The 22545-nt window shown below is 42.9% G+C and overlaps 2 protein-coding genes across 3 annotated transcripts in view; both read right to left on the minus strand.

Annotated features, from left to right (window-relative positions):
• INPP5K (inositol polyphosphate-5-phosphatase K) overlaps positions 1–3882 on the minus strand; it is a 14219-nt gene extending 10337 nt beyond the window's left edge. For both annotated transcript variants that reach the window (XM_005425467.3, XM_031060671.1), the window contains exons 1-3: positions 3826–3882; positions 1695–1802; positions 951–1059 (exon numbers count right to left, since the gene is read on the minus strand). In XM_005425467.3, the coding sequence (XP_005425524.1) occupies positions 951–1059; positions 1695–1802; positions 3826–3860 (252 nt within the window). In that variant the 5' untranslated portion in view covers positions 3861–3882. The remainder of the gene's footprint in view (positions 1–950; positions 1060–1694; positions 1803–3825) is intronic.
• Positions 3883–4036: 154 nt separating this feature from the next.
• Positions 4037–22545, minus strand: part of PITPNA (phosphatidylinositol transfer protein alpha) — a 20766-nt gene continuing 2257 nt past the window's right edge. Inside the window, exons 3-12 of the mRNA XM_014308826.2 lie at positions 17885–18030; positions 17295–17386; positions 13394–13401; positions 12373–12447; positions 11922–12005; positions 10958–11035; positions 9953–10063; positions 8553–8675; positions 7770–7839; positions 4037–6728 (exon numbers count right to left, since the gene is read on the minus strand). Coding sequence (XP_014164301.1) covers positions 7792–7839; positions 8553–8675; positions 9953–10063; positions 10958–11035; positions 11922–12005; positions 12373–12447; positions 13394–13401; positions 17295–17386; positions 17885–18030 — 765 coding nt within the window. The 3' untranslated portion in view covers positions 4037–6728; positions 7770–7791. The remainder of the gene's footprint in view (positions 6729–7769; positions 7840–8552; positions 8676–9952; positions 10064–10957; positions 11036–11921; positions 12006–12372; positions 12448–13393; positions 13402–17294; positions 17387–17884; positions 18031–22545) is intronic.

A 22545-nucleotide genomic window follows, 5' to 3' on the forward strand; every position in this document is an offset into this window, starting at 1 on the left:
GCAGGAATTCCTTTAACTGTGTGGATACAGGGCCTGAATGTCAGCCCACGGCCAGATTTTGAATTTTTATCAGCAATGACTTAGGCCAGAGTGAACAATGTGGGTTTTTTCCTTTTTGTAATTCCCAATGGGTCCTTTGTTTTGTTTAATTACAATTAAAAGAACAGCACAACTACTGAGTCTGATTAGCATGCAGATAATGCAATCACCTCAGCAAAATCAGCTAGAAATAGTGCTTGGTTTAGAAAATCACTACAAAAGGCTTTTAATTTCTCTTTACTAGAGAAATCCAGGATATCTTCCTACGTTTATTGCTGGCATTATTAAAATAGCCAGTACTTTAGCTGCTCTTATGTCCCTGATATTACCCCAAAATCTTATCATTTCAATTCCCATATAATGTTATATGGGTTATTGTATATAATAACATATTATATATGTTATTCCTATATAATGTTATAGGTCTTCAACCAAAAAAATCAAGTCCTCATGTAAATATATACACCCACTAAAATCCTGTTTTACACATATGCAATTTATTTTCACCTGCAAATAAATTGGAAAAAGAAAAAAAAACAAGATAAAGGAGCCTTACCAATCTTAACGAAAATCACTGCCATAGCTTGGGATATTTATAGTGCAAGACTACATTTAGAAGCATCACAATACAGTTCCCCAATACTGCACAGAGCAAAATACTTTTCTACAAACAAGAGAGAGATAAAGATATTGTGGCCACAAGAAATCTGCTGTTCAGTATGAGTTCGCATCACATGAAAAACAGGAAAACACAGGTGTGATAAAGAATCACCTCTAATATATGTGTACCTATGGAAGTGATAGACACCTGCAAAAACACCATCAACTTCTCTTTTATGGATAATCTGAGGAAAAAAAATTAAGACTTTTCCTTCAGTGCTGTGACACTTAAGAGTGGTGTAAATAATTACCTTGATATATCCCAAGGGAGACAAGACAGTCATGAAAAAAATGCTCCATGGATCATCAAATGCCAAGTCAGACAGAAAATTTGTGATTTTTGAATTCACCTCCTGTAAGCTGAATACATCACAATTACTCACATTGCACCAGTTGGTTTGGACAGAATTCACAGGTACTTTGCAGAACACAGACCCCAAAAAATTCTTTGCAGTTCAGTTTCTTATTCAAGTAGTTTAACCCACACACAGATCTAACACATCAGACACTGAGTAAACAAAATTAATGGAGGTTATATGCACCTGATGATAGAGTTTAAGGCAATGCCAGACTCGAGATGTGTTATAAAAACCTTATTGTCAGGGCTTCAGAATTTCAACATAGTTTGGAAAACACAGTGGCAGACTGCGCCTAACATGCTTGCACTGATTCCCTTAAAAGATGCTGAATTTCTAAGAATTTTCATATCAAAATGAACACACTATCAAAAGAACCAGCAGCCCAAACTTTTTGCATGTTTAGAAAAAAGATACTCTGCATTCTGTCACCACGCAGCAGCAGCCAACTGCTACAAATCATCTCTGCTCTAAGTTAGTCTCCTGTTAGTTAGACTAAGTTAGTCTTCACCCTCTGGTTGCAGTAGTGTTAAACCATCTCCCAGGCAGTGATTCACATCACACAGTCCAAAACAGACCATGCTGAGACGCAGCAGTTTTGCAATAAACCCACAAAGCAAGTTCTTTCATATCACTCACCCTATAACGTACATGTCCGTGGTGGGGCCCAGAGAGTTGAGCTGAAGCAAACTTGTGACATCAGGAGGGGGAGAAGCTGTGCCCACATTCCAGGTAACTAAATGTAATCTAAAAACAAACAGAAACCACACAAAACCAATGCTAAAACTGAAATGTGGACAGGCAACCAACTCTAAGAACATTCTAATTTCCCCAGGCTGACGAGAAGTGACAGAAGTTCTATTTGCCAGCCCCAAGACCACCACGAAAACAACCAACTGGAAGGAGCAAAACCTGAATTCTTGCCCCTTATCCTTCATCTTTTTGCCCCAGATGAGGAAAGCTTCATCCAGAGTGCGAGACACTTCCTCGTGGATCTCGTCATCGGAGCTGATGTCCTCCACGCAGGCCATCAGCTGGGCCACCCTGTGCCGGAGCTGCAGACGCCCGCTGGAGCCGGTGCTGCTCAGGCTGCCGGAGCGGGTCCGGCTCCGCTCCACCTCGGCCAGGGAGAGCCCCAGAGCTGCATCCTCCCTGCTCAGCGATGCCATCTGCTCCCAGGCAAAGCTACACCCTGAAGGATTGGCCCATTAAAGTAAAGAGATTGATAAGAGTTTTCCAGATCTTGTGGAATTCAGCATTCAAAAGGACAAATGGAGGTGCAGCAATGCTGAGGAAAAAAACCACAAAACCCGTGGCGTTCCCACCGCGCTGGCTGGGCTGTTACAAAAGCTGCAATTCACACAGTGAATTGTTTTTTTCATAATAGATTTAACGTGGTTAATTCGACGAGCTCAGGGTTTAAAAGAATTTATTGTTGATTTGAATCGATCATGTGCCTGTCTGCAGGCAAGGAGAAATGTAATCTCCAGCTCCCAAACATTCAAAGTTCTGAGCAGAACCAAGCAAAGCCACTGACTCTCAACGTTCACATCACAGCACTGCTGTTTCTTTACAAAATGGTTATTTTGGTAATAGAGCTTCTAAAAAAAGATTCACTTTATTGTCAGTCTTGTTACATGACAGAGAGGCTTAAAAAATAATAAATGTTACAGTTCTATAATGACCTTATAAACACTGATAATTAGTGAATCCCATCAATACACCCATTATTAAGGCTGCGTTTTTATCCCACAATCAACTGCCTGCTCAAGGTGACGTATACAGAAATGGATACAGAGAAGTTGGAAAACAACCTTGCACAACAGATTAAAATGATACATAATTTTCCTCACTAATAGTGTATCTTTGTAAGGCTGTGCTGAAGTCACACAAAAGCTACTCCAAAACAAATTTCTAGGGGCAAAAAATGTATGTAGGCTGCAGATCTAATTTTGCCACCAGAGATGGCACTTGGGAACGCTCTCCAGTTACTAATTTTGTAAAACAATTACCTGATTAAACAAAACTGAAATAACGTTGAAGACATCAGTCATTACAGACAGAAATTCAATTCCTCAAGGTGCCCAGTGACCACAGCACTGACAAAAACACAGATCTCAGAGGTAGAAACAAACACTGTCCTAAATACAAGCAACCTCCTAAAGTCATTATTTAGCATCACCGCTGCTAATCCTCAAATGACTCAATAGCGGAGAATTTCTCAGGGTCACAGTGCTCATAATAAATCCTTCAAAGGATTTTTAAGATATCTGAGCTCTTGTCAGCTTGTTAGTCCGGCTGTTTAAATTTTCCTGTCGCAGGCTGTTACCCAAATCCCACCTAAGCAGGTTTCTGTAGGGAAGGAATCGAGCCCAGACAGGACACCGACAGAGAGTGAAGATACATTGTAAAAACACCGTAAAAGCAGAAGCTCAGGGTTTGCTCAAGCTTTTTCTTCCTCAAGGAAAGTGACAAGTTCTTGACAGCCGCTCCAGGACAGAAGTGCAGATGCTCGTGCCCTCACAACACTTTAACAGAGCTCCGGGAAGTCCCGAGCACCCCGGAACGCCCCATAAGCCTCCCTGAACCACCTTCCACATCAGAAAATCAGCTTTTCTCCTCTATTTCATATTACTAAGCCACGCCGCCAGTTTGTGTAATTCTGCGCTAATAAGCAAACACACACACACACAAGTTTCGCTAATTCTCGCCCATTTACGTAACCGCTCGCGGCCACTTTTCGGAGCCGCCCTCAGCCCCCACCACTCACCTCAGCTCCTTGCTGGGAAGGCCCGCGGTCTCCATGCCCGGGGTTCTCGCAGGGAAGCTCCGCGCCCATCGGCGCGCGTGACGGGGGCGGGCACGCGCCGCGCCACGGCGCCCCCTGGCGGCCCGGAGGACCCAGAGCAGCCTTAGGATGGCACCGAGACCTCCCCGTCCCCCCAAAAAAACCCCAAAACAAAGGAAGCGGAGGCGAGAGGCTCTGTCTAGTATTTTATTAGATTTCGTTTCCAATATGCCTGTATTGGAAGATTTAGGAGACAAAAAAGGCACAAACTCACATTTAAAGAAACGACGAGATAATCTAACCCATTCTACAAAGTGTGTGTCGCCAAAGGAAAGAGCACGGAGAACCCGTCGGGAATGGCGGGATGAACCCAGAAGGGCTGCGGGATGTGAGGGGCGAGCGGCCCTGGGGCAGGCTGGGGCTCGGGGGCTGCCCCTGGAGCCCCAAACCCGCATGGGAATGGCGATCCCAGCGCATCCAGCCCCTCGGGATGGAGCCGATCCCGCCGGGAGGGTTCTCGCCAAAGCTGATGGAAGATACGGCACGGGAACGCTGCGTGATCTTTGCTATGCTCACTAGCAGGAACCAAGCGTCGAGACTGAAGGGTCTTTACAGGATTTGTCTATCCAAAGGCTGAGGGATGCTTTCACTTAGGATCAAATTGGAAGGACAGAAAACAAAGGGCAGGGAGCAGAGGGGGAGGATTCAGGCTGAAGGTCCTGTAGTTTCCGCCCCCCTCTCCCTCCCTCCAAGTTTTTCCACTAATCAGGAAAGCTTTGTGTAAAAGCTCTTACTCTGAAATCAGAGGATCAAAAAAGGATTGCAATGGTGGAATGTTACAATCTGCTTCCACGGCGATTAGTGTCATCAGATGGAAAAAGCCTCTTGGATAACACAAACTGAAAGAACAAGTGTGCTATGTGTATTCTCAGGTTGCCCTCAAGTGTAAGAATCCCTCAAAACGTAACCAACAAACATGAACAGAAGTCAGTGCATAAATTCTCTGTTAAAAATACTACAAACTGAAAGAACTCTAACTGGGGCCTACACTCCTAGAATACTTCTGGAACAGCTATACAACATGTCATGAAACATCCTGGTCCCAAATAGCCTCAAAGATTAAAATTTAGTTTTCTTTATCTATTTTACAATAAACTTGTTTTACTTCTGCCTGGTGAGATTGCTAAAAGCCCTCAAACCCCACCCCAACCCCGCAGAACCGTCTGAGGTCACTGAGAAGAGCCTGCCAGAGTTACTGGTACAATTCAGAGCTTATTGCACTTAGACATGAGTAAGGCAAAATAACAAACTAAAAATAAAGGGATAAACTGCCCCCTTCCCAGAAAACAATGCCATCCTCTCCCTCCAGAGCATTCCCATCTTCCCTCACATTGAAAACAGGGCATGGGAGCATTTCAGGATCTCCTGCTTGCAGGAGTGGGAAGGGCTGGAGGAGTCAGAGTATTACAGAATGCTAAAAAGACTCCTCAAAAGTGGTGATACACCCACGACTGTTTGGCATTCAGGGTTTCATCTTAGTGCTGCCAAACACAGAAGTGGAAAATAAAGTTATTACTACTAGGGGAGGGAAAAAAATCAAACATTGGGCCTTGGGGATAAGCAAAGAAGTAGGAATTTTTTTCCTCATATGTATTGAAGAAAGCAGCATTTCCTTGATTCTGTTCTGCTGAGTTGATTGTCTAAAGCTGATATCAACATAAGGATAGTTACAGTAAATATTTGAGTTCATTAAATAACGAGAGCTCTTCATTAACAGTATCCTCTATGATTTATAATAACCAACAGATATCCTAGCAAACTGCAGGACTTTATAAGTAGTTTTTCTTACAGCACAAAAGGAGACATTTCAGTCAGTCTTGCAATGGGAAGAATATTATTGCTGAGCAGAACCACCACCCCAGGCACCTGGATGTAACCAGGTGCCAACACCTCTCTTGCACACCAGCCTTTGCAACATCCCAATTTGTCCAGGGAGAATCACATTGCTATTATTAGTCAAAACCATTCCAGCTTTGTAAGTTATGGGAAGTCTTAATTCATAAAGAACCAGGAAGTTGCAACATGTGTCAAGAAAGATTCTGTAAGACTGACACACACAGCTGGAGGACAACAGAGCTACATGGGCCAGAGAGGCCCCTAAAATGGAAAATCAACAGGTAAGTGCTGAATGCCTCAGTACAGGGCCTGACTGCAGCTTCTGGACAGTCTTTAATTCATGTTAAGACAGAACAAAGTAATGCCCTGCAGAAGCCACAAATCCCAACTCACCACAAACCAAGAACTCTCTGGCTGCTCCTCATGTTGTACTCAGGTTACCTGCCACTAAATATTTCCCTCTGGGAGCAAGGGTGAGAGCAGAACATTCCATGGAAGAGTTTTGCACTTTTAAATATGGACTATTTCCATCTCCAAACAGACATTCAAAGAACAGTGAAGGGCTGGGCAGAAACAAAGGTGGCAGTTTATCCCACTTGGAAAAAAAAATCAAAAACAAAACCAAAACAAAAAAATTCTAAGTCACCACATCACAAGACTATTTGAGCTAAAAATGTCACTTGGAAATCAAACAGGGCCACATGGAAATTGGTCTGAACACAATGAAAAAAAGAGGAGGGAGGAGTTGTAAATACAGATCTCTAAGTCACACGGCCCCCAGGAGGAGGAAGCTCCTTGGGATACACGTGCTAACATTGGAGTGCTTAGTACCAGACTGTCTATTTGCTCACAATATTTAGGGGCATCTAGAATTAGCTATGGGAGGTTTAAAATCGCCTGCCAGCTGGACAGAGAAAGGCTTGATCCAGAGATGGTCCATCAGTCAAGGGTGTGCATTCCCTGGGCCTTCCTGATGACTGTCTTGCAAACTGAAACAAAGAGACAAGAGGGAAATGTTTCAGGATGGCTTTGGGAGAGCAGTGTGCCAAGGGAGGGGGCAGACAACCTTGAGAGAGCAAATGTGAGTCAGGCAGACAATGCACGGTTACATGCACGGTTACACTGCAGCTCTGATCCACAGGAAATGGAGAGAGGAAAATCAAGTGGCTGAAGCTGCATTCAGAAATTAAAATATTTCTATCAAAGATACTCCCTCACCTTGTGTTCCCCACTTACCACCAAGCAACCAGCAGATAACAGAGGGCAAACAGAATAAATAGTGAGTACTCCAGGAGGATGTGGTTGTGCCCCACCCCATTCCTTCCAAGGATAACTAGGATGGCATTTACTGCCCTAATAACCTGTTCTTCCCAACAGACATGGACAATCCCTTCTTTCTCCTTGCTTTCTTGCCTCTCTAATACTATACAACACAATTGTATATATTATACTATACAATTTTTGCAGTGTCTAAGAAAAATTTTGCAAAACCAGCCCCCAAACTGATGACAAATTTAACAGAATAGAAAGAAAACAAGTAAAAAGCTTTAAAATGGTCATTGCTGCTTCTCCTGCAATGCCCAAGTGTTACTCCAAGCCTTGACCCATTAGTAAATACTACTAACAACCAATGGAAAAAATAAATTCCTCATAAAATGCTTGGAATGCTCAATTTCCAACTGTATTCTAAGTATTTACATGTCTAACTTACTTTTTTTGAGACTGACAAAAGTTTCTCTGCAAGTCGTGGAAAGTAACATATGCATTACAGAAATAATAGCAGTAAACTACAGAATATTCTAACACATTTTTCTTACACTTTTCACTCAGACTTTTCTTTAGAATAGTTCTGAAACGAGGCAGTAAACCTCGCTCATCAACCTGTCAGTGAAATGGCTTCACTATAAAAACAATCAATAGCACAGATTTGCCTGTCAGAAGATATGAACAGGATCATTCTTCACACAAATGTTGGGGGTTTTAAACCAAATAGAGCAATAGAGATTTTTGTCAAATCTCTTGATACCTACAGTGCACAAGGAAGGAGTCATATTAGTCATCTGCAGCCGACATTCCTTTCACTGGATCTTTTTCTCTCATCTGAAAGAGGAAAGAAGTGTTCAAGTACTGATTCTCACGTGTGTTCTCTCAAAATTTATCAGTATGGAACATCTCCTGTGTGTAAGACATGGATTATATCTCAGCACCTCAAATCAGTGATTGTGAAATGCACATGCAGGCATCACTTCTGGTTAAACTGTGGGTTGGCAACAGATTTGGAACCATTATCCAAAGGGCAAGAGAGTACATGAAACTGTAATGAAATATCCTGAGGCATGAAGGGAGAGAAGGGTGCAGGGCAGGACACAAACCACAGAACAAGGTTCTCATTATTACCAAACTTGCGTTTCTCAGAGTAAGAATGCTGTTACATACCCCCACTACCTGCTTATGGTACTTAGAGCTATAAAAACCTTTTACTCAATAGGTTTCTGGCAACTAATGAGGACAAAATCGACCATTCAGCTTTGAGTAAAAGCAAACAGAAGATATTGAGGCAGTAAATGAATCATTGCCACTCAGCCCCTCATTACCTGTGGTTCAATACATTTACTGGCTCAACAACAAACAGAAGGAGAATTCCATAATGATTAGGAGGAGATGCCAGCACGATGGACTCATGGCCAATCATACACAGCATGACCTAAATAGCAGGAGCACAATTCACACCATGCCCTGACAATGCAGCAGCCTTTCCTCTCTGCAGAAGCAGCTTCTCACACATCCCACACCTGCCCTGCTTTGCCACTGACCTCATCCAGCTGTCTCTTGGTCTCCTCCTCCATCCTACGGATGTCCTCCATAGTCAGATCAACCCACTTGTCGAGCCAGCAAAAGAGCTGCCGGTGGAAATTTGTGAAGAGCCTCTTTTCTTGCTGCAAAAGGAGGAATAAAACACAAACCAGCTTAGTCACAGGGCAATTACCATGGAGCTCACAGCATTGGAACAATTTTCAGAGATGTGTAGAATCAGCTCCCTCGCCCACCTTTCCATCTAGCTGCCACAATTGGAAACTGGAGATAGCTAATTTTTATTCTTTTATCAGAATATCTAATCTGGAACCTTGAATCCCCAGAGAAATGCCTTTTTTTTCCCCCTCCAAACCTAGACAGCAGTCTGCACACTGCACTGAAAGAATTAGTGGATTTCCTTTGATTTGACAGTATTGTTCTGACTGAATAAAATGCTCCAAGCTGGGTTTACTTAGAGCACAAAAGTTGGTCTGGAAGTGCAGAAAAAAGGAAAAACAGGTATTTTTAAAATCCTTAACTTGCTAAAAACTAGAAGTTAGGAAATGTAAAGGGCTGACATGCACCTATCTTATTTTTTTTTCTTTTGAAGTGACCTAAAAAAATGCCTAAACTTGTTTTTCACAGCTGAAAACCTTTCAGCAGAGGTGACTAATGTGCACAAACTACTCCAGGTTTGGACCAATTTATTTCCATTTTATAAGAGATAAGGTAGGCAAAATCCTTATATTAGACAGGGATATATAATGCCTCTTGAAAAGACCTCATTAAGGAAGGACACTTCAGTTTTAACAATTATGGTTTCATATCTCACCAAAAGCAGCTTGAATACTTTGATGCAAACCTGTAGATACTCATAAATAGAAAGAGATTGAAGACACTGCATTATTCAGAGCTTTTGTTAAGGTATTTGAAATCCTGCAGCACCGTGATCATTCCCCCTTGGAGCTGCCTTGATTGTATCAGCAGAGAATTGCTTTTGCAGAAGCAGCTCTGTGGTTTATCAATATTAACCATGAGAAGTCTCTGTGATCTGAAGGCACAGGAGTTTTATGAACACAGTACTGCCTGGAAAACCACACACAACCATTCCCAGGTGTAGCATCCTGCTGCAGCTCATGGGTTACAGACTCCGCCACAAAAAAGCTCTTTTCAAGACACCATTTATGTTTTAATTTAATAAAGTTTCTCACCATCTGCTTATTTTTAACACAGGTTTTTCAAGCAGCAGACTAGGAGAGGAAAATGTGATCAGAGCTCCAGGATTTGTCAGAAAGATCCTCAGCAGCAAATTGAACTCAGCTTTAACTGAGTGCAGAATTTCAGGCAGAGGTATTGCCTGTACAGCAGGTGGGTGATGGATGTGCCCCATTCCCACATCTCTCCCCATCCCAGAATTTACCTTCTGTATAAAGTTCTCCACTTTATTTTGCAGACCCCACCACTTGAACTTGACTGTTACCAGCTTGTAAGCACACATGTATGGACAATCTGACTGCTTCCCCAGGTCCTTCTGCAAAGACACAAAGATATTCACATTAATTCTCCAGCCAAGTGTCTCCAGGAAAGCAGCTCCTTCAGACCTAACTGTGAAGTCTTCCCACAATTCCCCACAATCCTCTTGCATTGTTACACCTTTCTTATATTTCATTGACAAGTTTTGTCACACCTTTGCTCACCCTTTTTCAAGGCATGATGAAACTAGACCCTGGTTTCCTTCACAGGTGGCTTTCCCTCCATTCTGAGAACAGACTATTCCTTCCTCTCCTCTGTTGTCCACTCTTTCTTCCATTAAAATTATGTCTTTCAGCATCTTCACTGTTATACCACGGCTACTTTGCTTCCTTAAAAGTCTCTCCATAAAGTCCCTACCTAAAACATTTTGGAATTAGATTATATCATCTGAGTCATGATTATAAAGCCTTAAAGAAAACTCCATAAGGTTTCCTATTTCCCATTAGAGGAGCCATAACCACTCTTCCCAAATGAATCACATCAACCACAGCTTCTGCCAAGTTTGCCTGCTAGGAATCAGACCTGCACACCAGGAGTTCCCCAAATCCCACCCAGGGTCCCTTTTAAGGACTGGTATTATATCTGCACTTGTAATGTCTTCAGATTCCAAGGATTTCAGTGAAAGGTTACACACTGCTGGTCACTACTCAGCTATCTCATACTTGAATTCTCTTGGGTGAACCCTTGGGCTGAGCACCAGACATCTCTAGAGATTTCCTGGAACTCATTCTCTTTGTACCAAGCTCTTTCATTTCTTTTAAAATCAGAACAGATTCAGGACTGAGTTTTGTATTTCCTTGTGCAGAAGGGATTCCAGTGTTTCCCAGATGTATCTTTGGCTCCAAACCCCAGCATCTATCCTGATACAATTCCTGAACTCATCAATACAAACCTTCCAGTTGGGACCCAGAGGTCCACGTCCAGTCTTGACAGATTTAAACCTTGCTGGATCTTCTTCTGCCTTGTAATCCTGTTGGACAGACACAAAGATTAAACACAAATTATCCCACAGTTTTCCAGCTGTTCTTTCACACAAAGGATTTATTTTCCTGACTCAAGACTAACCTCTGCCTTATCAAGAGCTACTGTTTTCAGACCTCAACTTTAGGTCAGACACTCTCCAAGGAAATGTATTCACACTGTGTTGTGTCCTAGACCTACGAAGAAGTGGTAACAAACTGATATGACCTTTGTAAGGCTATCAGAAGTTCTGTAGGATATGTTTCCTGTAACCACTTGTTCTCTGGGAGCTAAACACTGCTGTTACACAAAGCAGCTGTGCTATCTAGGATTGTTCACAGCACTGTATCAGTGTGATGCTCACTAGAAGTACAGACAGACTCTCAGTACTACCATGAAAATGGTATCAAATACTGTTTGAAAGTCAGGAAACTCAACCAACATTCCATTTTTATACAGTTGATTTTTCTTCCCACTAAAGAAACACCCCTTTCTCTCTCACAGTAACTGGAGTAATTCTTAGAACCAAGTATTGCCCACATCATTTCCAGATACACTTGTGAAACCATGGGTCAGTCTCAAAAAGAGGGAAGTTTAGGAGAGATCCTGTGTGGAAAGGGGAGTGCCATTTCCTGCTATTCAAGCACTTCAGTCAGCTGCACTGCTGCAGAAATACTGTTACATGCACAGGCAACACATTTTACAGGCAGTGCTGACACAGTTTTTAAAAGCTTTTCCTCTGGCTTGCATGAGCAGTTTTAAGGAAGGCCTTTCCTCCTCTGTCCATCCTCCCACTTGTCCTGCTGTCTGTGAGCACCCCTGGAAGCACAGTTTGTCCATGATCCCCCCTTTTAGCACTGGCCTCCCCACCAAGGGCTGTTGCCCACCCACCATACCTTGGGGAGTACTTGGCTGCGGTCAGCAATGTCTATATAAATGGCTTCTACACTCTTCCATACCTCTGGCTCCAGTTTATGCACCTGCAGGGAAAAAACAACACCCCAGGAGCTGCTTCAGTGACAGAACACTCCCAACCTAAGAAAATATAAAGCCAGATGGAAATGCAGACACCCAGTGCTCCCCTTCCCACCCACAGAGAGGCAAACACACAGTGGGAGAGTTTCTAAAGAAGCAAAGGTGCTCACACAGAACAAGTGCTTGGGGGTCAATTTTATTCAGTTTATGTGTGAAGCCAAGGGAAGGGAGTCTGCCTTGGTAGTGAGACAAACATTTGAAATGCAGGAACACAGTGAAGAGACAGCTCCACACAGCACTTCTCTAACCCAGCACAGAAAGCAGCACTGTGACATTAAAGAGATGAGTAAAACACATGACACAAGTACTCACATTCTCTTGTGTTCCAAGATCTGATTTGTGCCAGGTTTCAATTTTGATCAGGAAGTCATCCTTCATATACTCATTCTGTCATCAAAATAAAGCTTCTTGTTATTCTAGGATATATAATTATATAAGACAAATATATAATTTGTCTTCTTTTTACACAGATAAGCATTAGAAGAGTCAACTCAAAGAACTAAATCAAAGAATGAACTTTCCATTTGACTGGGGTCCAACTTAGGGAATTTCAGAATTATTTGTAACCAGATCATTGCTTTCAGCAAAATTGATTGATCATTAATTACTTAGGATTAAATAAACCACAAGCTGTTCACAAAGAAAACCACCATAAATTCTATTGTTTTAGTGAAACATTTGGAGTTTATAAACAGCTTTTTCTTGAAAGGACAATATCTGCCACTCTAAATAGAGTTTAGAAGGGGTAACATAAGTTAGCTAGGCAGAAACTGTCTTTCCACAGAGATTATTGATTTAGCACTGAGTACATATTTTGATGCAACTCTTCAAATTAATAACAATATTAAACTGATGTGCTGAGAGCTCTTGACACTGAAAGGGAAGGGACAAGAAGCACAGTTCTGCCAAGTAAGCGAAAAACTTTCCATTTCTCACTATCACTGTGAGTAGCAAAGGACTCCCAAAGGTAACCCTATCCTCCCTCAGGGGAGCAGAAACAAAAGCACAAGCCAGTGAAACATTCAGCATGTAGAAAGGAAATATCAAATTCAGAAGAGATTAATCAAGGGGACAACATGGCAGTAAACTGGTTTTTACTCAGTTTACCCAAGCAAGGCCTTGTTCCCATTTGTAAAGCTGAGCTTTGCTGAGCACAGACAGATCTCTGTCCATGCTCACATGGACACACTACCCTTGGTAAGGGCAGCTCATCTATGTGATCTTACAATGATAAAAGCTGAAGTGCATTTAGCTCAGGTTAAAGAGCTTCTTCTACCCAGAACACTTCATTTCAGACATTATTCCACGGATTATCAGTAAAAGCAATACTTACTGTAATAACTGGTCCAAGAAATCAACACATGGAAAGAAAGAGACACAGTACTTTAGTGAGGAAAGACTGTACAGCAACCACTGCCCTCCTCCCACTCTCAGCTCCAGCTTCCCAGGTACCTCTGAGGGAAAAGACATGGAAGTTGATAAAACCCAGCTAACTTCACCCCCTTCTCCTCTGGAAATTCTCAGAGAAACCCAGAGGAGCAGCAATTAATTATGCACTGCCACTTGTGCTCCCTGGCCTGCAGCCAGCTGGATGAGAAGATGGAATAAGTATGTTCAGCTGACAGCATTTTACCAATCCTTTCTCAGCTTGCAGATAAGGAGCCTCTCCACAGTTCCAAAGGAAACCCATGCTGGATTTCAGGCCAGAGCAGCCCTGCCTGGAGTAACCAGACCCTCTGCATCTCTGCTGCTGGTGGTAACTGAGCTCCCTGGACACCCAGGCTCAATTATTCAACACAGAAAAGCAATTAAAGATCCTGTAACAGTCAGCAGCTGCTCTACCTGAGCAATTCTACTCGAGCAAAAGGAAGTCTGAAGCTGGAGGTGAAGTCCTCTGGTCTGTTCTGAAGTCTAACATCAGGGCTTGATTAAGGAGCAATTTGGTTTTGAAGATATTGTAACAATTTTTGAATTTCCAAGCCAGCATCCTGCAGTTACCATCCTAAATCACCTATCATGCACATCCAGCTGCCTTAATTACCCACTGCTGGGCATGGACTGTTCCAAACCCCTAGCATGTGAAAATTGCTTTTTACAGCAATTTTACAGAAAGCCAATTATTTAGACTGGCATGTTGGGCTGGAGGGAGAGAACAAGACAGCAGAGCTGAGGCTAATTTTTCAAAGGCTGAACTTCATCTCAAAGAACATTTCATTATTTCTGCAAGAAGGAAGTGGGGTTTCTTTCCTGCTAGTCCAACAAAATACTGAATAAAGCAGCAATAATTATAAACCAGGTCCTTCCCACTTTGCCATGACTGTGGGCTGTGACTATGCAGCTGCCTCAAAACAGGTTCCTTCACCTCCTTAACTTCTTCCCTGTGGGGAAGACTCCTCATTTGCAAAGAAACAAATTAATCTCTTCAGAAATGTCTACTGAAACTTCAATGCTCAGCTTGCTACAAATTAGGACCTGCTTCTTGAGGCATTACAGCAGCAACTCCTACATGTTTCAACTGCAGTTGTAACTTCTCAGTTTCCTGACATTTGGCCACAGGCCATGGTTACACTCACAGTGGAACACACATCAAATTGCTTTTCTAAAAACATTTAAGCAACATTAATATTTAAGTCAGCCTGCAGAGAAGAACACTGTTCCCCTTGGCACCAGCTCACAGGTACAACTCTTAGACAATCCTCACTTCATTTCTACTGCAGAAGTTGTGAAACCATACAAAAACAACAACCTCACTTATAGTTTATACTCTCCAAGGAACTGAGCAAGGCTTCCATTCAAAGTACATAAAACCAGCATATTACAGCACAAGGAAGTGTGCAGAACTGCAGAAAGTTATAAGCTAGGCATTTAAATTCCCTCAATCTCCAGCACTACTTTGATAATGGCCCATAATGTGTATATTAATTGAGCTTCTCAGAGGAGATATAGGGAAATGGAAGAAGGATGCAGTCATAATAATTAAGAAAAAAATACCACGAGGCACAATTAAGTAAAAGCACTGCTTTATTCCAGTTTAGAAGGCTCTGTGAACAAGCAAGCTGTGCTCCAGGGACAGCACAGCAACACCACCTTGGATAGGAGGTGGCACAGGCAGAAGCACCAGCAGCTCCTACACTCAGGTTTAGTTCCTACTGGGTCCCTGGCTCTTAAATTTCAGATTCTAGTGAGAGGACTGAAAGCCTGGCTGCTCTAAGGCAGCACAGCATTTTCTGCTGCTCAAAGATCCACAGCAGGGCATCCAAGTCTCCCCACATCTGACCAAAACATCTGAGAGCATCCAAAGGAAAATGGTCAAAAAAGGCAGCCCCAAAATACATCCATGGGTCCTTTAGATCCATGGGCTCCCACATCCATGGGATCTCTCTCACATCCACGGGTTCCCTCTCACATCCAAGGGTTCCCATATCCATGGGATCTCTCTCACATCTATTCATCCTCACATCCATGGATCCCTAGCTCCATGAGTTCCCACATCCATAGGATCTCTCTCACATCCATGGGATCTCTCTCACATCCATGGGATCTCTCTCACATCCATTCCTCCCCACATCCATGGGTTCTCAGATCCATGGATCCTCACATCCCTGGGTCCTCTCTCATATCTATGGGCTCTCAAATCCATAAGTTCCTCTCATCCATGGGTTCCCACATCCAAGGGTTCTCCCCTCCAGCCCAATCCCAGCCAAAGGAAGGTTTCAGTAACTTTTCCAAGCTCCTCTTGCCTCATGTCAGGCTGGCAGATTCTCTAAACAGATTTATCAGCCTCCGCATCAAAACTGCCTTCTGCTCCAACCCCCACAACAAAGCACTTTTTATCTCATATTATGATGCTGTTTATTACAGTTGAGGGTTTTTTTTTTTGGCTTTGTTATCATTACTAGCATATTAAAATCTGAAATTTCTTTGATTGTGTTGAAAAGTCTTGATTTTAGTATCCCATTTTTCACTGGAATTTTATTAGTGTGGAACTGAAGGAAAAGCAGCTTGAGAATAACAAAAGAAGTAACTCCATACCTTTGTTTCAGAAATTGGTGGAGAAGAAAAAGAGGAGGTGGAGGATACAGCCAGGCATTTAAATCAGCCCAGTGGGCTTAACATGGAAATAAACTAGACATTTACTAACTAATTTAAGTAACACGCAGCAAGAAAACTGCATAAAGTTTAGAAAGGTTGTGAACAACTTCATTTCCACATCTTCTGTGAGACATTAAAAATTTATTCTAAAGTTGATGGCAGTATCTGAATTTTGTATTTGAAATATCAATTCCACTAGACTGCTGCATGTAATTTCACAGACTGAAGTAACACTATCCTCTCCCACTGCAGAGCTTTTTCCTTTTTTTAAAACACTTCATTTAAAATTCACTTAAGTAAATTGTCAAAAAAAGGGGGGTTTTATATATTGAGTTTCAAGAACAGTTGGAATTTTTAAGTGTTTCGTTCCCATAGTAACTGTACCACTACCAAGTAGCAGCAAATGTATCCTTCAGAGATACAAACAGCACAAAATGCTGCCAAAAACACTACATAAGTTTGGAGGCAAAGTCAAATTTTCAGTTTACAGCAGTAAAGACCAGAGAAGCTGTAGTGGTTAAATACTGTGGCTGGTAACTTCAGTAAGTAAATACTAACCACTCCTGCAGAAAATAGGTTTGACATTATTCCAGCACTTTACACAGCTCCCAGAGCCTCAGCCCTGCCTTTGCAGATGGATTCACTTCAACTGCAGCATTGAGTTCAACCCTCACTGACCTCAGATCCTGCAAGTGAGCAAAACCCATCACTGAGCTCCTGTTCCCTTACCTGCACTAAGCAAGAGGCACCTGAGATCTGTTCCCCTCTTGCATCTTCCACTTTTTCCCACCTGCCTATGCTGCATTTGAGCACATAAAATCACCCCTCATGTATTTATTTCATCTGTGTTGCACAGCTGTTCCTTGAGGAAGACTGACAGATAATTCTTGGTCTGTTCTTTCTCTCTCATAGAGGAAGGTCACTCATTAGCAGCACATCAGACAAGGGCAGTTCTTTTAACTCCTCACTGTATTTTGCTTTTCCTGACCACACAAAGAGCTTAGAGAACAGAAATACAAAATTTGAGACCTGGTAAAGCTTCTCTACTGGTTGCATCTTTCCTTATACCCTCCCCTACTGTTTTTCCCCCTCTCCCCAGAAAACAAAAAGGGAGAATCCAGAGTCCTTCCTCAGGCACTCACCAGTTCTGCAGTAGGGATAGGCATTCCATGCTTTTTCATGTATATTCAGAGCTCCTTCAGGGGCCAGCATTCTCACAAATGTTGGCACTTTGCTGTAGAATTTGGAAATAGGAAGAAAGTCATTGATAAGGACTACATGGAATGAGAACTGAGACAGGCAGGACATCACCTGGAATGCAAACACCAGAGATTTGCACAGTTCTGGAATTGGTAGGACTGTCCCCAGCCCCATTATGATGTTTTCCAGAAATGCTAAATCAGACACGTTAATATAAATCTTCTTTACATAATGAAAGATAAAACAAATGGGGGAAAAAAAGAGGCTGAAAGCAGGTTGAAATCTAGAAGATGTTCTTTAGCCAAATTCAAGTATGAAAATACTGGGTGGCAGGATCAGACTTGCTTTGAAAAGCTCAAAGCCAGATTTTCTTGGGACAGGGGAGGATGGGTGTCCCAGTGATGCTCACTACCAGGTGCTGTTATGCTCCTGCCTTTTGCACCTTTCAGCCTTTACATAATCTGTGATTTACAGCTGCTGCAACCCCCCTGGTTCCTCTTGCCCAGCTCTGGGAATGAAATGGTTCCCATACCTCTGTAGGTGGTAGATCTTGTGTGTGTACTGCCCACGCTCTCCATCCCTCTCGTAGGGTTCGTTCACCAGGACTTCCACTCCTTCACCTCCACCAGTTTCATTTTTACTGGCTTCTGCCACAGAATACAGCTGCCCCACTTGATACTGGAGAAGTTAAAGACACATTATTACCATGGCTATAATTCAGCTGAAGCAATAACTTTGCCAGAAGAAGCCAAGGACAAATTTATTACCCGGGGAGAGGGCAGAGAAAAGGACATCCACTTGTATGGGCAGATAAGCAGCTCATTTAATTTCATTTGAGATAGAAAGCTTGAGTGGTAGTTAGGAGGAAAGCACTGCCAGTGAAACATCTTTAACCCTTCAATGTCAAGCTCCAAAACAACACAGAATCAGGAGAAAGCAGGAAAGAGTAAAGGAGCATCAGAAAGTAAGAAAACATAGATGACCTCGGGGATACTGTAGCAAAATCCATTGGGTTTCACTCTTTTTGAGTGACACACAGCTGTCCCCACAAAACTGAGAATAAGGCACTGCCATCCTGAATCAATAAGCACACAGTGCTGCATCCAGAAGAGTCCCAAAGAAATTCACATCAAGCTCTTTTACAAAATGCAGGGTAAGGGAGTGAAAAACTTCATAAGGGACACAGAAGATGAAGGGTACTTGCACCACCTGATTTAAGTGCTCCAAGAAACAAACTTGTTAAATGTGCACAGCTTAGGAGCCCTGAGGGTCAAAGATGAGCATCCCTCACGTGCAGTTCAAACAACTGAGCATGAAGTGTGAAGTAAAGAGGGTATTTTCATTCTGAAAATTTATCTAATGAAATAACTGAGCCAGTGTCCCAAATGACCAGCTGATCTATGCTGTCACTGCTCCCACTATTGTTTTTCCTATTATCTTTGGTTTGGGTTGTGTTATTTTTCCTCTGTATCACACTTCCTCTTAGCCACAAGCTTAAACCACTACCAGGGAGAGCACAGAATTTCAACATACAGTAAAATTCTTACCCTAAAATCATTTCTCAGTGTCTTACAGACACTCACTTGGCAGCATTATTTCCCAGAAATCACTTAAACTACTTCATACTACATAATTTCTTTCATAAGAGGCATTCACAAATGTTTCCCTGGGCAGAACAGAGGAAAAAACAAAACTAAACAAAAGAGAACATTCTCCTCTGCAGAAGATGTAAAGATTAATACACTCTTGCCTCTTGTAGCTGAAAAAGGGGATGCAGAGCTCAAAAGAAACATGATCAAATGAAGAAAATTCACACAGGTCTCTCTGAGGCAAAGTTAGATGAGCAAAGTTTGAGGATGAAGAAGCTAAACCACTGACTTAAAAGGAAGAGTTCTAACTTAGCAGAGTTAAGTCTTCAGAACTCTGAAGTGAGCAAAACAGCAACTGTTGCCAAAGGCAACAGTACAGGGATGCAATCTGAAAGGGTAAACCACAAAGTGTTTGGCACCAGAAGTGCAACGATTAAAAAAAAAATCAACCACCAAAACCTCCCAAAAATTCCATAACATAACTACAAAGCAATGCAACACTGTTCAGGCCATCTTCCTTTTCCACAGCATAAGGCTCTGCCTCAGAAACAGGAATAGCACTTCTGAAAGGCAGCCTGGAAAAGTGGAATAGTGCTCAGAGCTGAGAACCCAGAAATACTTCACTGGGCTGGAACATCTTCTGCAACGAAGGAAGACTTCTACAGTCGTTAAATTTTGTTGTCACAGCATCCAAAATAACAACAGTACCCAAAGTACTTTGTGCTGGTACTTTGTGCCATCTGGTGCCAGCAAAGGCCTGCTGGAAGAATAGATGGAAGCCAGAGTAACAAGGCTGGGTGTCCTGGCCTCAGCTCATGTGGGGCACAACAAAAATCAGATCATTTTCAAGCTAAGAGCAGCAGCTCTGCTGGATCTCTCCAGAAGGTCCTGGCCCAGGTTACATGAGCAGCCCTCACTTGGCTGGACAGTTCCTGCACTGTCACAGCAGGTTGGGTTTCAGTCTGGGCTTTGGGCTGCAATACAAGTCTGTGACTTCTGACATTTCATACATCACACTGCCTTCCTTATGACTCCCTACACATGACCCACACAAAGCAGAACACTCACCTCCCTCCAGAAGAGCAAAACATGAGAGTTGTGAAACTTTAGAAGCAAAGTTGCTTTAGCAGAGTAAGAGCCACGCAAATACTCACAGAACAGAGTTTATTATGAGTTTGGTAAGCACAGGATTACAGGGAGGACTGAATGGCTTTGCCTGCTTTGCAGCAAGTCCCAGGACAGAGCTCCGGGAGCACCAACTAATTCCTCTTAGTAACAGCCTCTTATTCATTCCTTCTCCCTTTCAAATACTTGGGTCAAAGCTCAGACACTAAGAAGATAAACCCTTTGGTTTAACATCTTCACCATTTAAACTTCCCTGTTATTTCTGAGCCTTTAATCACATTGATAAGAGAGGAAATGGCCCAAATAAAACTGTCCCAATGAGCAAATCCCACATCATTCTCCCTGCAAAGGTAAACAGAGAGAGATTTTGGCTCTAGGAATCTGAACTTCAGACCTGAGAGCACCAAAAAACTCCTCTTCTGCAGGATCATCCCTCTTGCTCTGTGCCAAACACCTCTTATACAGCTGAGAAAATATCTTCATTGCACCAAACTTCCTCCAGCAGGCCTGATCTCAACACAACCATCTTCAAGAGCAGTTGTTTTCCTGAAAGCTGCTTTGAATGCAATTAATAAGATTTCTGTGTGTTTGGCAAGCTCCTTGCCATGTGAAAAGGAACAAAGAGGCAGCACAGAATGTGTACACACAGCTCTAATCCATACCAGCATTTCAGTGGCAGCTGGCAGAGCCACCCACACGAGTCCACGCTCCCCAAGCTGGCACCTGCTGCTGGTCAGGGACTGGGAGCAGAACCTGGCACCCAACACTCAGCAAGGAAATTTGCTCCCCACAGTGGGACAGGGGATAACCCAGCACAGCAGTGCAGCTTGCAGCCTGCACTTGAGCAGGACTGTGTTTTGGCAGGGTTTCCATGTAGAAGACAGACTGCTACAGTCTAACTCCTACATGCCAGTTTTAGTCATCATCAGGGCTTCTCTTGCACTGTTTGGTTCCCAGCTTGGCAAAGCAGCACTGAGCTCTGTGTTGATTAAGTCACAGCTCCCCAATGCCTTCCTGATCACCAGTTTTCTCTTGAATTCCATACTATTGGTTAAGATCCTTTTGCTAAGGGTGGAGACTGAACACAGAATCCCTGGTATATCACAGAACCTCACAAAAGACTCCCTCAACCCTTTCATGATGTCTCAAAGTTACAATTAATTTCATTCCCTATCTTACACACTGGCATCAGATGCAACAATTTGCACACAGAAGATGCGAAATCTTTTGAGCAAAAATCAACCATATGAAAATGAAATCAGAAGTCCTCCTGCTAGCCAGAGATGCTTCATGAGCAGCTACACAGTCAGGAGCAATAACAAGCCTCCAGAGCCCTATTTAAGAGTTTTGCACACAAGGAAATCCTTGAAAGCAATGAAGGTTTAACAGCTGGTTTGTAGAACAGACAGCAGTGCAGTGACCAAGTGATGCACAGATGTGTCAGCATCTTTGCACACAGGAAGGGGGATGAGGCAATAAACACAGCAGCACTCATCCTCTGAGTCAACACTGGAAATAACCTTTTTTCTTAAGCACACCCAGCTACACAGGCAAAACTAAGTGAACTTTAGAACTGCTCAGGGAACTGGCTCCTGAAATCTGCTCTATCACAGGAAAAACACCACACCTTGGAAAGGGACATCGCTCATGGGACACGGTGACAATGTGCAAGTCTGGGGAGAAATTTGATTTGGTCAGGTTGGGGTTTCTCCACAAGGACCCAGCGCAGAGCAATACATGTCCTGAAACAGATAATGCCAAGGCACCCACACAAGGAGTTTGCCAGAGACTGACAGGTTTATCTACAGCCCAAACCCTCAGTTTTCCACACAGGCAGTTTACACAGGAGGCTCTGAACAGGCAGGGAGGGACAAGAGCACAGCCAGGGACTCGCTTTAACTGGATGAAGGCTAATCCTGGTATCAGAGAACTTAGGAAAACCCTGTGTTGGGTTCCATCCAGTCTAACCCCCTCAAAGGAACAATCTGGATGCTGGTGCTTTGCCTTTCTATTTACACAGCTTGACACCAAGGAGCCATATCTCTACAAGGCAGGGTTCCTGTTATTCAGGAAGGTCCTTTCTGTCCATTGAGCTTGAGCAACCTGCCATTTACCCACCAGTTTGCATCCTTTGCTTACTTGATAAAGCTGATCATGTTACTCTTTCCTTTGTCAAGCTCTTGCTCTTGTGAGTGGTGCTCGTGCACAATAAAAGATCCAAACTTCCCTACTCTCATACTTCAGTCTGACTTCTGTTAAAACTGCTGGAAACAGATTCATGCAGAAAGCATAAAAGCTACAGGTAGGGAGCAAGCAACAGACAGAACTTCTGGCATTAACAGCCTTGTTCTTGCACTAACACAGAACACAGATCTAAACCCACTCCCTGATCAGAGTTCTGGGTTTTCTGTCAGTATCTGATACCTGTCACAGCACACTGAGCCACAGGAACAAGAAACTCAGCTTAGACACTGCTTCT

The sequence above is a fragment of the Geospiza fortis genome, unplaced genomic scaffold (assembly GCF_000277835.1).
Source record: "Geospiza fortis unplaced genomic scaffold, GeoFor_1.0 scaffold425, whole genome shotgun sequence".
In the NCBI taxonomy this organism is placed as follows: Eukaryota; Metazoa; Chordata; class Aves; order Passeriformes; family Thraupidae; genus Geospiza; species Geospiza fortis.